The following is a 15,787-nucleotide window of genomic DNA, read 5'->3' as shown; positions in this document are numbered from 1 at the left end:
CTCTAAGCACTATGGGACTTAGCATCTGAGGTTCAAAATGGTTCAAATGGATCTGAGCACTATGGGACTTAACTTCTGAGGTCATCAGTCCCCAAGAACTTAGAACTACTTAAACCTGACTAACCTATCACACACATCCATGCCCAAGGCAGGATTCGAACCTGCGACCGTAGCGGTCGCGCAGTTCCAGACTGTGGCTCCTAGAACCGCTCGGCCACTCCTGCTGGCCATCTGAAGTTATCAGTCTCCTAGATTTAGAACTACTTAAACCTAACTAACCTAAGGACATCACACACATCCATGCCTGAGGTAGGATTCGAACTTGCGACCACAGCAGTAGCACGGTTCCGGACGGAAGCGCCTAGAACCTCTCGGCCACAGCGGCCGGCTGTAGTTACGTTCCTGACATCCGATCGGTCTTTCATATCGGAAAACCACGATCAAGCTGCAGTTCAACACTACGTACTCTATACCCAAGGCCCACGAAGTAGAGAGATTTTTAAGCGACGTGATACATGTTGACCTGTACATGCTGGTATCCACTTACCTTTTTTCCAGCGTTGTATATCTTAAGTTCACTGACAATGAGGCCTGTGACAAACTTCTCAGACGCTCGATCGTGCTGGATTGCGCGTGTTTGAGCTACCATTTGAAGTTGCAGAGGATTTGGTCACCCTTGCTCTTCGACCCTATGGCACACTTCTCAGCCATAAGAACAAAGAATGAAAGACCTTCGAAACTTACGCCGTTCTTAACAGGGTGCGACAGATCCGTAATGAATTGCACCGCCATATACCTTCGTATCTCATGATCGCTGGTTGCAGGGCGATAATTATTTACAACTGTCAGCAGAGGACCTACTCCGGATGTGGACAGGTAGGACACGTGCGTACCGAATGCCTGCAATGCCGTCTCGTGCAGACGCCCTCAGCCAATCACAGTCAACCGTCGATAGCTACCTCTGTGCCGATTACGTATGTTGTGGCGGCGAGACGGGATACGCCAGCTGTTTATGAGGACCCTTCTGTGTTGGCGCAAGCCTCGGAGGCCCCTGCAATGGTTTCTCAGGAGCTCCCTGCACCTTCCAGCGCCGATGCTTCTGTTGTCCTCTCGTCGTACCCTGGCGCATCGTGACAAGCCGACGGTGCGGTGGAAGTTGAAGAACAGGATGCAGCGTCCTCCCCCTGCCCTACGCCGGAAACAGAGGCGAGGCAGCGTAAACAGAAATCTCCAAAGCGCCATAAGAAACGGCGCATACCAACCAATGCAATAAAACAGCCCGAGACGGCAACGATGGATGATCAGGTGCGTCAGCCGATAAACCGATCTGACACGGGCGATACTAACGTACCACACGGTTGCATGTCTTCTCCCGCTACCTATGGGTCACCGCACTGTGGGGATGCGGAAGCTCACCGAAGCCCCGACTTCGAGGATGCAACCAAGACTACGTCTGCCTCTCGAGACCCAGTGGTATCGCCGTCCCTGGGAGACTGGGCGCAGGAGATGGAGATGCAGGATGCGTCTCAGGACCCTGACGATGCACCGATACTGCTGGCAGCATCTACGTTGCCAGCGACAGACGCCTAGGCCGAAACGACCCACACCCGTTGCTTCCTATCTCTACGCCCTAATGATGCTTCACACCATGACCACTGCCCATCCGTAATACCAAGGACACCCTCCGTGACTTGATGGAACAGGCATACCACCCCGCCATGATCAATGTCAATGGCGTTACTTCTGAAACTTCCTGGCAGGTTAAAACTGTGTGCCAGACTGAGACTCGAACTCGGGACCTTTGCCTTTCGCGGACAAGTGCTCTACCGACTGAACTACCCAAGCACGACTCACGCCCCATCCTCACAGCTTTACTTCTGCCAGTACCTCGTCTCCTACCTTCCAAACTTTACAGAAGCTCTGCACAAAACACCAATTTTTGCGGAATTCTGACTCCCAGGAGAGTACTTCAAATTCCTTGATCCTATGTTCCCATCAGAGGCCGGCGTATTTCATTCTGTTGCTGTTCACCTGATTTACTTCAGACTCTGCGGACCATGAATTCACCATGAAGTTGCTATAGTCACGAACACGCATATTTTGGCCTCTGTTGACCGCTCCACCATAGCTTTGTGTGGCTTACTCGCATGTTTCACTGAAAATGGGATGACGGAAATTTATCAACAGGCATTCAAGTTCTCCATCTGCGTCCTGGTACACCAGCATGGGGTCAACCACCCACTCACTGTCACTCATCTTAAGGCAGCTGGAGGCCACACCCCGTTACCACTTTCTTAGAGCTTGAGCCGCCCTTAGCTGCCTATTGTCACTTCCCATCAGTGCTCCCCAGCCGGCCAAGGTCTACTCGAATACTTCCCTGGGATAAACTAGCATCCAGCAAATCGACGCGTTTCCACAAAGTTTTCATGTCATGTGAATTACTTTAAAACCATCACCCAACATTAATTATTCCAATACGTCCATACTGTACCCTCTACAAGATACATTGTGCTTTGTCAGTCATTTTTGTTCAGCCCTACTGTTCGCTCAACATGAGTTAGGTGATCTTTAATGACTTCATGTAATGGGCATAGTTCTTGCCATCTTACAACTCTTACTTTACCCTTCCACAAAGGAGTGTTGGACTCACTCACGTCAAGCGTAGAACATTGGCACTGTACTTTCACTCGAAGTGGCGACTCTGGCTTTCACCAACAGACAGTCTTCCTGGAATCCTGATAGCAGAAGTGGCCCCACACACGCTCTGCCCACCGCTACCTGTTGGTCATTTATCGCCCTCGCTATCACATGTTAGGACGCTTTTCGTGGAGCACAGCTACATGTTGGGGGCTATACTGGAGACACGGAATCCGACAGCAAAGATTTATTATAGTGTCGTCCAACGCTGGAATCGGGCTAACAGCATTGTACGACGCAACCCCACAGTCGCCTGGACGTGGGTTTGACGAGCCACCCACGCGCCCTTCCTGTCCACTTCAGTGCGGTCGACGTGGTATGTGGTCACTAACGAGAAATTTACGACCCGACGAAGGCTACATGCCATCCACCTAACTGACGACCCCATGTGCCCCTGCTGAGCGACGGTAGACGCGGACGAACACAGACTGAACTGTGGCCCTACACGTGAGTGCTGGAAACTGATCCGCCAGATACTGGCTTTCCTACTATTCCGCCCCTATGTTTTAATTGTGCCCCTGGACCTCTTTCATCCCCACGCCGTCTACTTCCTGATGACCCGGATGAATGTGGTCAACTGGGTGCGAGGAATAGCGATACTTTACACGTATCGCGACGGCGAAAAGGAAGTCCTCGATTTGTGGCAGTACATGATCGATGAGTTCCTGGTCTTAACGGACAGAACGGAATACCGGAACCTTTTTGCCAACTATTTGGGATCGTCATTCATGGACCCACAGCCCAGCTGGGGTGTGTCGGGTGTGAGAAGAAATTGACTTGCAGACGTGAAGTTTCCATGATTCCCCTACGGTAACAGGAACAGTCTCTGACTGTGTGCAGCGGCCCCGAACGCTCCGACGGTTGATGACTGGTGATGTCCATTGCAATGACGATCGCCTGTTACTGGCCACCCGATTCGATAAGGTCATCCCAACGGACGAGATGGCCCTTTTAGTTCACATTTTCGGCATAATTTTTGTCGTATAGCTCCCTTGTTTTTGTTACTTCTTACATAAAACGATAAAAAGAAAAAAAGTGGTGTGGTTTAATAAAAAAATAAATAAAAAAAGTGGTCAGAGCATCTGCCTAGTAAGCAGAAGACCTGCGTTCGAATCTCAGTCTTGTACAAATTTTCAACATATCCCATTGATTTAAATCAGTGCCCACTCGCAGTCAATGACTATAATTCCCTTGTTCTTATTTCTTTTAAATAAAAATAGGAAAACATTTCAAACGTTTGGACAAAGATCTGGGACAAGTAAGGAAAGAAGGGGACACAAATTGTAATAACAAAATCAAATGGACATAGATGTTTACCTTTGCGTCATACACTCAGATGACCCAAATGACTTTTTACAGTTATTCTGCCACACTCTTACCATATTTTTCACTTTTATGTATTTCATCAACAAGTGCATTTTATCGTAGAAGTCAGCACATTATAGTGCCTTTTTGTCATCTGGCCACAAACATTTCATTAAGGAAAGCAAAAATTCCACAGCAGCGTTTGACCTAGGAATTGACAGACATAATACATGTTTTTCGTGTTAGTGATATTGCTATTGAAATACACTACTGGCCATTAAAATTGTTACACCAAGAAGAAATGCAGATGATAAACGGGTATTCATTGTACAAATATATTATACTACAACTGACATGTTCACGCAATTTGGGTGCATAGGTCCTGAGAAATCAGTACCCAGAACAACAACCTCTGGCCGTAATAACGGCCTTGATACGCCTGGGCATTTAGTCAAACAGAGCTTGGATGGCGTGTACAGGTACAGCTACCCATGCAGCTTTAACACGATACCACAGTTCATCAAGAGTACTGACTGGCGTATTGTGACGAGGCAGTTGCTCGGGCACCATTGACAAGACGTTTTCAATTGGTGAGAGATCTGGAGAACGTGCTGGCCAGAGCACGTATCCAGAAAGGCCTCTACAGAACTTGCAACATGTGGTCGTGCATTATCCTGCTGAAATGTAGGGTTTCGCGGGGATCGAATAAAGGGTAGAGCCACGGGTGGTAACACATGTGAAATGTAACGTCCACTGTTCAAAATGCCGTTAATGCGAACAAGAGGTGACCGAGACGTGTAACCAATGGCACCCCACACCATCACGCTGGGTGATACTCCAGTATGGCGAATACGAATACACGCTTCCAATGTGCGTTCACCGCGATGTCGCCAAACACGGATGCGACCATCATGATGCTGTAAACAGAACCTGGAGTCATCCGAGAAAATGACGTTTTGCCATTCGTGCACCCAGGTTCGTCATTGAGTACACCATTACAGGCGCTCCTGCCTGTGATGCAGCGTCAAGGGTAACCGCAGCCATGGTCTCCGAGCTGATAGTCCACGCTGCTGCAAACGTCATCGAACTGTTCGAGCAGATGGTTGTTGTCTTGCAAAAGTCGCCATCTGTTGACTCAGGGATCGAGACATGGCTGGACGATCCGTTACAGCCATGCGGATAAGATGGCTGTCATCTCGACTGCTAGTGACACGAGGCCGTTCCATCTTAATCTCCTGAACCAACCGATTCCATATTCTGCTAAAAGTCATTAGATATCGACCAACGCGAGCAGAATGTCGCGATACGATAAACCGTAATCGCGATAGGCTACAATCCGACCTCTATCAAAGTCGGAAACGCGATGGTACGCATTTCTACTCCTTACACGTGGCATCACAACAACGTTTCACCAGGCAACGCCGGACAACTGCTGTTTGTGTATGAGAAATCGGTTGGAAACCTTCCTCATGTCATCACGTTGTAGGTGTCGCCACCGGCGCCAACATTGTGCGAATGCTCTGAAAAGCTAACATTTGCATATCACAGCATCTTTTTCCTGTCGGTTAAATTTCGCGTCTGTAGCACGTCATCTTCGTGGTGTAGCAATTTTAATGGCCAGTAGTGTAGGTAAATATTTTGTATAACTTTTCACATAGACTTTCATTCTCTCGTACTTTAGTTTTCCTGAAATTCTGTACACATGAAAATTCAAGAAACAGTTCGTTTTTCGTCAACAGAAAAAATTGGTACAATACTTTCAACAAAAGCACAACACTCCTGAATATCTTCCCACTGTAGCTGCTCGTTTTCAAAGATTTTCCAATCAAATACTTTAATATACTCACTGCAAGCGTCATAAAACCTGTCTGCACAAACTATGAAGTTCTTCTACCGTAATTTCCCATACATTTTGCAGCTTTCACAGTTGATCAAGTACAACAGATATGAGAAATTTTTCAAATTTTTTACATTGCAATTTGCCCAGTAATTTGTTTATTTCTTGATACACTTGCAACACTATGATTCTTTTTCCTCAACACATTTTATTGTTTTGGAGAAAGATTCTAGGAAGCTAACAAGAAAACACTGAAGAACAGTACCTAGACAGAAGGTTTTGAAAGAATTGCTCAAGGATAACAGGACACGTATCAGCGGAAATGAAACAGAAATTCAAAGCAGGAAATACCTCTTGAATGGTTTTCAATGCTGGTAGCAGGAATAGCCATTTTGTCTTGCTGTATCCGAGGACGGTTTTGCATTTATTTTCAATAAACTTAGTTGATGACTTAAGAGATTTAATCCTAACCGTATATATGTGGAAATTCTGGTAGATTTTGTTTACAACTAATTGGCAATTGGTGGTATTGGCAGTCGGTGGTTACGCAATCAGAGCCAGTTTGCAAAGAGCTGTCCACCACGCATGCTGGGCAGCCAAAACCTATAAGTTTATTCACTGTCTTCTCTTGGAATGTATAGAACGAACTTTTTTTCCTTTGCACTGCTTACCACAAAAATGGCAGTTAATGTCACCTGCAGAAACTGCAGTGACCTTTCCTTCAAGTTTATAGTTCTGTAAAATTGCCAGGACATATTTCTAAATTAATCTGAAGTTTCTCTAGATACATTAACCAATTCAAGCACTTTCTCCGTTATGCCATTTTCATGGTGACAATACATGACGAAGAGAGGAGCCAGCTTCAGATCACGATGATTCGATGTATCTACCATTACAGAATTGAATCGAGCTGTTTTCAGTTCATTAAAACCTGCTGATGTGCATACTTTGCAATAACACTAGAAATGATTGCCTTATATTTTGTGTCCACATGTGATTTAGGATTGAAATTTTTTTAACAGATACTGAAGTACAATCCATTGACAGTCAGTTACGCTTATGCTACTGCACTGTGGTATGCGAAAGTTGCATCTTGTGCTGCCAACTACCTATCCGTTTCAGTTATTGTTTTTAAGCTTACGCTGTGACCACTGATACTTTTATTTGGACTTTTCGTTTGAATACGCATGCGTTGTTTCTTCGTCTTCGCGTGATTCACAATGTCAAACCTTCCACTATGTACAGTAGCATAGCTTGGTATGAACAACGCACATTCTACAGTTTCTCCACTGCCAGTGACAAAAGGAAATTAACTTTTTATATTGCTGTTAAAATTACACTTTCGTTTTGGGCATGATGAAGCAGTGGTTGCACAGACTTAAAATTGTCACGTATCAGCTATAAAGTCCTCAGACTGCTTAGCACAAAGGAAAGAGAAATTCTTTCTAACTAAACCAACTGTAATAACAACTTAACATGAGTCGGTACTAAGATCAGTCCAAAACATTAAGAGTAAATAAACAAGGATTGTAGAGTAGGTTGCCCTAGCGTAGCAAGTTACGAATGAAACATCCAGTAGCGTAAAAAACTTTAGTCAAGCGCATCACAAGAAGGGGACATTTGAGCGTCCCCTCAAAAAAACGACTTTCAGGACAGAACGCAAATTTGGAAGAAACGGGATTGTCTCGGGAAAAACGAGACGAATGGACACCATATTCTAGATCCGTAACCAACGTGCCACATCTTCTAGTGCAAACGCTGTAGTAATGATCTGGTCGTTGTCTGTACGTGGGCTGTCATGGAATCCAGGCACACCGTATCATACATAACTGATCACAGTGCCTTTCTCTCTTTTGTGCATCATCGGTTCTACATTAATACAACCTGAAAAGCCAAACGTATTGGCATTCGGCAACACTAGCGGAACGCCACCAGATTGTATCTGATAACCCTGTCAATCAAAATGAACAAGGTTGGGACTGAACCTACAGTTATAACGGAAATGCATTCTGGCAACAGACGGTTCATTATGACGACCCAAGTGCCCGATTAGTACTGGAAGCTTAACACATGGTCACAGTAAGATAAATAACCCTAAATGTACGATTGTAATGTTAAGTAACATCACTGCTCCAGCTGCTGCAGGTATGCGTAAGGCCATCAAACTGTTGATGCAACTTTCCAGAGCCACTCCTCACTAATCACATACGATACCAATGTGTGCTACTTAGAGTTGCGCTTTTCCAAAACTATGATTCGACTGTTTCGTTACACTGCATTAATGACGTAGTAAATGGTAGGATTACCGATAGCATTGGTAGAATCGGTGGGGGAGAGAGAGAAAATGGGAATCGACAATTTCTCTTTGGTTTTTTTGTTTGTTTACTTGTTGTTTTGCAAATAATTACAACTGCACATCATTCAGTGTTAATCGATTGAATATTTTATACTCTTACAGGATATAAATTACATTTTATAAGTGATAAAAATTGTTTGATCTCATCACTTCTGTGCTTTTGTCACCAGAGCAAATATTTTCGGTGCAAGTACAGTTTACATGCACAAAAAATACACGTAATTGTTGTTGTTATTTTTTACTCCATGGAACGTTCTTCATCATGATCAAAGGCAAGAGTTTCCTGTTATTACTGATAACTGCTGAAGTTCTTTATGAATAACAGAAACATGCTTTATAATCGTTCGACGAAGTATTTTTAGTTTTCTTATTTTACATTTTTATGGACGAAATTGAATTTTCTTTAGTTTTACAATGACGTCACTCTGTCTCATGTTAAAAATCAACAATTTTCGAATAATACCTGAATTAAACATTGACAGTTTTAGTTATGCTATAAATAATGTTTATTCTTAAGTAATAGACAGGAGGATAACTATATAGAAAGATAATGTTGTGCGGGTTATCCAGCCTTTTGTACATCTTCATTAAGTTTATAGATGTTTCGTCACTTCCTGTTTTTAGGAGAATCTAGTAAGAGACTGATCGCACACATAAAGAAAGCGATCGTATTGTGGCAACACGCCCAACATGCAAATAACGCGGGTACAACCTTAAACTGCTAGGAAAACTAACGTAGTTTACACTTGCTTGTGGTAGTCTGCAGTAGCCAGTGGTAGTTTTACAACTGTAGTGATACTTAAGGATGGCCACTTCCTAGATCCCTGTGCCACGAAATGGTCACATATAAAACTGTATCAAAGAACTTTAGTTGGACAATTCCTTCTACTTCATATACACATACCATCACCAAAATTCATAAAATTAATTTTTTGCAGGTAATAATATAATTAATATTAGCACTGTAAAACAAAATTATTCAAAATTTTAAGTAATTTCTTTTTGCACTTGACTTCTGTTTACACCCAACAGATCCCCTTCTGCATGATCCACGGAATTCGACTAGCGTAACGTAATTAAATTAAGATTTACCTGAATAAATACAGCAGCCAGCCGATTTTTATTTAGCTTTGTTTGTACCAGTTCGCGTTTTGGTCTTTCACCCATCCACACTTGTCGTAACACTACGTATATTTACATCTTCATGCGTACAAAGTTTCATCGATTGCATTTTAAACGCTGCTGCTGGCTTGTGCAAAAGAACGACCTGTTTATCTTCCACGTCTCCCGAGTTGTATATTTATGTTACTTAATAATTAGGTGCACTTACTTTCATTTTGTAACCTGGAGATCCTTGGTCGGACTTATATATGCTGCACATATACTTTTAGCTGCATTCACGCAGTGCAGCGTTCACCATGTGGCTGTCTTACGCGTTTGATCGTAATGTAAATTATGTCTGTAGTCAAGGTATAATTTTCTTTTATATTTTGAAATTACTTCCCAAACAATTTGTGTTTATATATTTAATATTGTCGTACTTAAAACTTGACGCCTGCCTCTGTAAGATAAACAAAAAGAAAAAAAAAAGATGGTATCGTATTCCTTGCGTAATACCGTATGAGGCGTCGCAGTGGCCAGCACGCTGGACTCGCGTTCGGGAGGTCCACGGTTCACATCCAGCCATCCAGATTCAGGTTTTCCATGCTAGGATGCTTCCTCTGAAAAAGGCACAGCGTTTTCCTTCCCCCATCCTTCAGTAATCTGAGATTATTATCCGACTTTAATGGCAGAGCTGTCAATGGGATGTCAAATCAAACTGCAATCTTCCTTCCTTCATTTCTTGCTTAATATACGAGGATTATCTAGAAAGTAAGTGCCGGTAGGTCGCGAAATGGAAACCATAGTCAAAGTCAATTAACTACATCTTCCAGATACTTGTATAAAGTCACCGCCCCGAATTAGATATTTGTCGTAGCGTTGTACCAACGTTTCAATACCCTCGTCATAGAAGGCGGCCGCCTCTGCTTTCCGCCACTTCTCTACGCTGGTCTGTAGTTTGTTGTCTGTCTCAAAATGTTGTCTCCATAGTCAGCAATTCATATGAGCAGAAATGAAAATCAGGAGACAAGTCCCGGCTGTATGGTGTGTGATCAATCACTTCCCATCGAAAACTCTGCAGGAGCGTCTTCATCGCACTTGCAGTGTGGGGCCGAGAATTGCTTCAAATGGCTCTGAGCACTATGGGACTTAACATCTGAGGTCATCAGTCCCATAGAACTTAGAACTACTTAAACCTAACTAACCCAAGGACACCACACACATTCATGCTCGAGGCAGGATTCGAACCTGCGACCATAGGGCCGAGAATTGTTGGTTGGTTTGGGGGAGGGGAGCGAACAGTGAGGTCATCGGTACCATCGGCATAAAGAAGGAAATGGAAGGAAATCGGCTGGGCCCTTTCAAAAGACCAAATCCAGCATTTGACGATTTTGCGAAATCACGGAAAACCTAAATCAGGATGGCCGGACGCGGGTTTGAATCGTCGTCCTTCCGAATGCGAGTCCAGTGTGCTATCCACTGCTCCACTTCGCTCTGTCCGAGAATTGTTATGAGGGGAAAAATGCACGACAGTTGCGTGATGTGGGATTGCATAGAATTAGGGGAACCATTTTTGACAGGCACCCACAACTGGTGACAGATGCTATTTCCTAGGCATCTTTACGTCCTCATTGTGCAGTCAGAACTCTAAGGAGCGACGTGACGCGATCGAAGAACACGCTAGAGACAGTGCCCAACACATCTGTGCAAAGCTTCATCGGATTTTCACTGTGGTTTCCATTTTGCGACCGATCAGAACTTACTTTCTGGACACCCCCCGTACTGTTAACGTACTATAATCAGTTGTGCTGGGTTATTTTACGGGTGGCTTTCTCAGGGCAATGATATAAAATGACTGTACTAGCAAGTATGACTGGCTAGACTTAACAGAATGATTACCAAATCAGGTTAAACATTACAAAAATGATATTCTTGCTTTATACGTAAGCTGTTATATTAAATACTTTGCTTACAGTTAACTTACTGCCAGATTGTAAGCATATTCTAGAATGAAAAAAGCAACAGAAGAATGACTTGCATTGTACTACTTACTAAGTTATCACTTTGGGAAGGGAATGGTATTTTATTTATTATAATCATGCTTTTTTTCATTTTTGTACTTGATGTTTAGTTGTATGCATAATTTATGGGAAAGTCTTAGAAACGTTTTCCTTCGTAACTAATCATGCATGACGGAGTTCCATCACATTTCAGTCTCAGTGTTAGAGATGCGCTGGCTGGTATCCACCACGACAGACTGATAGGTAGACGGGCACTAGTTCTGTGACCTGCATGTCCCCTCCACCTCATTGCTTTGGATTATTATCTGTGGGGCAGCTTAAACGATTGGTCTATGCAACAGACCACCTGGATTGAAAAACTCTTCATTGATGTGTCATGGAAGCCTGTGAAACCCCTCGAAACTGCGAGGGTGGATTTGAAAGAATGTGACAGTTCATGATTTGACGAGTTCATGCGCATTTAGAAGCAATAGGAGGACATTTCGAGCACTTGTTACGAGTTTTATGTTGAACGCTAATCTCCTGCATTTCGACGCGCAATTCGCCAAAGTGGCGTCAAATCGAAAGACTTGCACCCTGCGAACGGTCTACCTGACGGGAGGCCCTAGTCACACGACATTTATTTACTTCCTGCATTGTAAATTTTCGTTAATAACTCGAAAACGAATGATTTTTTGACATATGTCGATATGAACTTTTTGTCTTGTTTTGAGGTAAAGAACCTGTCCCCAAATTTTGTAAAAGTAGTCAAAATATCCACGGGTGTGCTGCCGGTCTATAGTGTCCAACGGGCACAATATTTCGGCGATCATACATGTCGCCATCATCAGGTGAACTGACGGACTGAGCTCCTGTGAACGCGCCGGCACGGAGATCCGTACGCTATGGCTGCTCAGAGGGAACTGGGTTCGGTCGCGGCGGCGGCCGATTTAAATACCCTCCGCCCGCGGCGCGCTCCCTCCGCCGTCCGCGCCCCGCGCCACGGTCGCGCGGTGGAACTGATTGCGACGGCGTCTGAGATGACGTCGGAGTGATGGCTCTGTCCGCCGTGGTCGTCACAACTATACGTTTGCTCGATTTACTCTTGATTAACCCGATCGCTGGTTCCCAAGCCTTGCTAAGATTATAGCCACAGTCACGGTTTATGAGGTCGTCATTGGTGCGAATTTCGATGGCCTCTCTAACAACGCTGTCCCAGTATCTCGACGTCTGTACCAGAATCCTCGTGCGGTCATATTCCATGGCGTGATTTTCCGACAAACAATGTTCAGCGACCGCCGACTTGCTTGGATACATCAGGCGAGTGTGCCTCTGGTGTTCACGGCATCGATCCTCGACGGTACGCATCGTCTGACCAATATACGACTTGCCACATTGACACGGAATCTGGTACACGCCGGCCTTTCTCAAACCGAGGTCATCTTTGGCGCTCCCCACCAGTGCACGAGTTTTATTTGGAGGACAAAACACAGTTCCGACCCGGTGTTTCTTCAGTAGTTTTGAAACAATCCCTATTGAAAGTTTTTCTACGTATACCCTGTTCCGCCGGCCGCTGTGGTCGAGCGGTTCTACGCGCTTCAGTCTGGAACCGCGGAACCGCTACGGTCGCAGGTTCAAATCCTACTGGGGCATGGATGTGTGTGATTTCCTTAGGTTAGTTAGGTTTAAGTAGTTCTAAGTTCTAGGGGACTGATGATCTCAGCTGTTGAGTCGCATAGTGCTCAGAGCCATTTGAACCATACCCTGTTCGCCTTTTTCTGCTTGCTGTGATGAGTTATTTGCTGTTGTTTTGTCTTTGTCATTGGGTATGTGGGAACTGATTTTAACATTTAAATCGTCTGTTAATGCTTGACTATAGCCATTGTTGTAAGCAATGTTTTAATGACGTTCTTCGTTAATGCTAATTCTTTAGTTTGGTTCTGTTGAGATTTTATGCATTCTGTTGGGCATTGCTTTGTTGTATGGCACTTTGTGCTTATCTGGTTTACTTGAGGTTTTCTTGATAGTGACATCTATGTGTGCTTATCTGGTTTACTTGAGGTTTTCTTGATAGTGACATCTATGTGTTAGTACTTTCTGTGGTCCAACGGAGGAGATAATATTACGATATATATATATATATATATATATATATATATATATATATATATATATATATATATATATTGCAAGGGCATCCATTTCCTCGTATCATCGACAAAGATTAGTATCTCATCAACCTATCTTTCACAGTGTATTACTTCATTAACTACCTGAGGGTTCTCTCTGAGTAAGTTACATTCTAAGTCATTAATGGAAAGATCAGAAAGTAGAATGACAAGGCTGCTACTCATTGCTAAGCCAACTTTCTGCTGCCAAATTATGTTATTAAAAGTAATGCAGCTTCATTTGTGATAATATTAGTCGCAATAAATCTACGAAATCACGATTTTGGTAAAGTTATTTTTTTGTGCCTAAGCAAGTTATTTTAATTATTTCTGTTACTTTCATGACACATATTTTGTGCAGAGGTTAGCTATTTGCGCTTAACAGATGAAGCATTCAAAGTACAGTCGACGAGGATGTTGTAGTGATGAAGACATGAATATACTACATCAACTGAAGATGAATGAATGTCTGAGAACTGTCTTAATACAAAAAGTGGATGGCTGCTGTATTTCCTCAAGTCTCTACTATACAGCCATGCAGTGCCACCAAAATAATCACAGATAAATTAATGTAAGACTGGTGTTATGTCTCAGGTACCAAGAGATGGCCAAGAAGAAATCTGTGGTGTTTCACGACCGCCCCCAGAAGCCGCTGGACACGGCCGTGTACTGGGTGGAGTACGTGCTGAGGCATGGCGGCGCGGCGCACATGCGGTCCGCCTCCCTCGACCTGTCGTGGTACCAGTACCTGCTGCTGGATGTCGCTGCGGTCGCGCTGGCGGCGTTGTTTCTTGCTCTGTCCGCTGTGGCGCTCATCACGACAGCTGTCTTCAGAAGAATCACTAAAAACGGATCGGTGGCCCAAACAAAGAAGAAGCGCACGAAGGAGGACTGAGTTAACGTTGTGACGGATTGTCCATTCAGCTGTGGGGAGTAGTTTTCCCTGAATCAGAGACTGCGGAAATGGGCACCAGGATGTAAGATCAAAGGGTGAACACTGTATTTGCATTCACTTGTGTGAAGGTAGCTGTGTGGACACCGAGCAGTGTGCAGTGAACAACATGCTCAGTGTTGTCAGTATCAGATTTTGACTATTCTGGAGTGAAGAATAGCTCGATTTGGATGTTTATTTTATGTGTAATGCGGACTGTGGCACTGTATATTGCCAAGGAAGGACACTCTTCTGTATTGTAGTCCTGCAGTTTTTTTATGGTTGCTACTGTCTTGTACAAAAACTAACAAAAAGTACCTTTGCTATCAACTTGTTGTGAGAGCAAAGTCATTTTGTAAAAGCTACACTGTTACAGCACAAGATGTTTAATTTTTTTACTTGTAGATTTTTTTTCAGTTCACAGTTGTCAAACATACCTTGTTAACATGACATAATAGCTATTTGTAATGTACCTGTCTCTCTGAAACTGTGATAATGTTGGTAATAAGTCTTGTATATGTATGCTTACAACAGCTGCTTATATGAACCAAACAATTTTGTCATTGTTATCAGTTTATTCCTCCATGCAGTATTAATAAAAGGAAAGAAATCTTATGAGGATATTTATTGTATTCTAAACTATCTAAAGATCTGCTATAGCAAGTTCGGCACTTCCTCCATTGATCTAGCCCTGCATCTCCTTATGAAGCTCTAATAGATACTGCAGCTGACCCAGTACAGACTGTAATGAAGAATGAAATGTATGTGAGTGGCATATTTAGCCAAGAATTCCCTACTGGGGTGTTTGGCAAATCTTCTTATTTGATGCCACTTTGGTGAACTGGACATCAATGATGATGAAATGATATTGAGTACAACACATTCACCCAGTACTGAGCCGAGAAAATCCCTGACTTGGCCAGGAATGGAACCCCAGGTTCCATGCTAAAGAGTCAGCAACACTAATCACAGGACTAGGACCTGCTGACACAGATTGTAATATTTTGTTAAAACTTACCAAAGATGCAAAAACTGCTCACACTTGTGAAGGCACGTTGTAACATCACTGACAAAGTTATTATGGTGAGTCCCTCTTGATATTGCAGACGTTTATTTTCTGTTTATTTTCCTTTCCTAGGATGGAGATCATCAAAGATCGCTATGCTCTCACATTAGTTGGAGAGTTACTAAACATCAGTTTTTGCTTTACTTTAAAACAATCATGTGTAATTTCATATTCTTCCTATATTTGTTATAAAAGGTGCACCAAGTATGACTTGGCTGTTATGTTATGGAGGAAAGACTACATCCTTTCTTGTTGCGGTTATTCTACAGAATATCTGTAACATTGTGACACATTTATGTTTAATGTATTGATATCTTTGTCAGAAG

The 15,787-nt window shown here is 43.4% G+C and overlaps 1 protein-coding gene across 1 annotated transcript in view; it reads left to right on the top strand.

The window, feature by feature from the left end:
- The window catches only part of LOC126418829 (UDP-glycosyltransferase UGT5-like), a 135,739-nt gene extending 120,943 nt beyond the window's left edge, over positions 1-14,796 (top strand). Inside the window, exon 6 of the mRNA XM_050085808.1 lies at positions 14,059-14,796. Within this exon, the coding sequence (XP_049941765.1) occupies positions 14,059-14,359 (301 nt within the window). The 3' untranslated portion in view covers positions 14,360-14,796. The remainder of the gene's footprint in view (positions 1-14,058) is intronic.
- The last annotated feature ends 991 nt before the right edge of the window (positions 14,797-15,787 follow it).

This window comes from Schistocerca serialis, chromosome 9, assembly GCF_023864345.2.
Source record: "Schistocerca serialis cubense isolate TAMUIC-IGC-003099 chromosome 9, iqSchSeri2.2, whole genome shotgun sequence".
Taxonomy (NCBI): domain Eukaryota; kingdom Metazoa; phylum Arthropoda; class Insecta; order Orthoptera; family Acrididae; genus Schistocerca; species Schistocerca serialis.
This window is presented reverse-complemented; position numbering and strand designations above follow the sequence as displayed.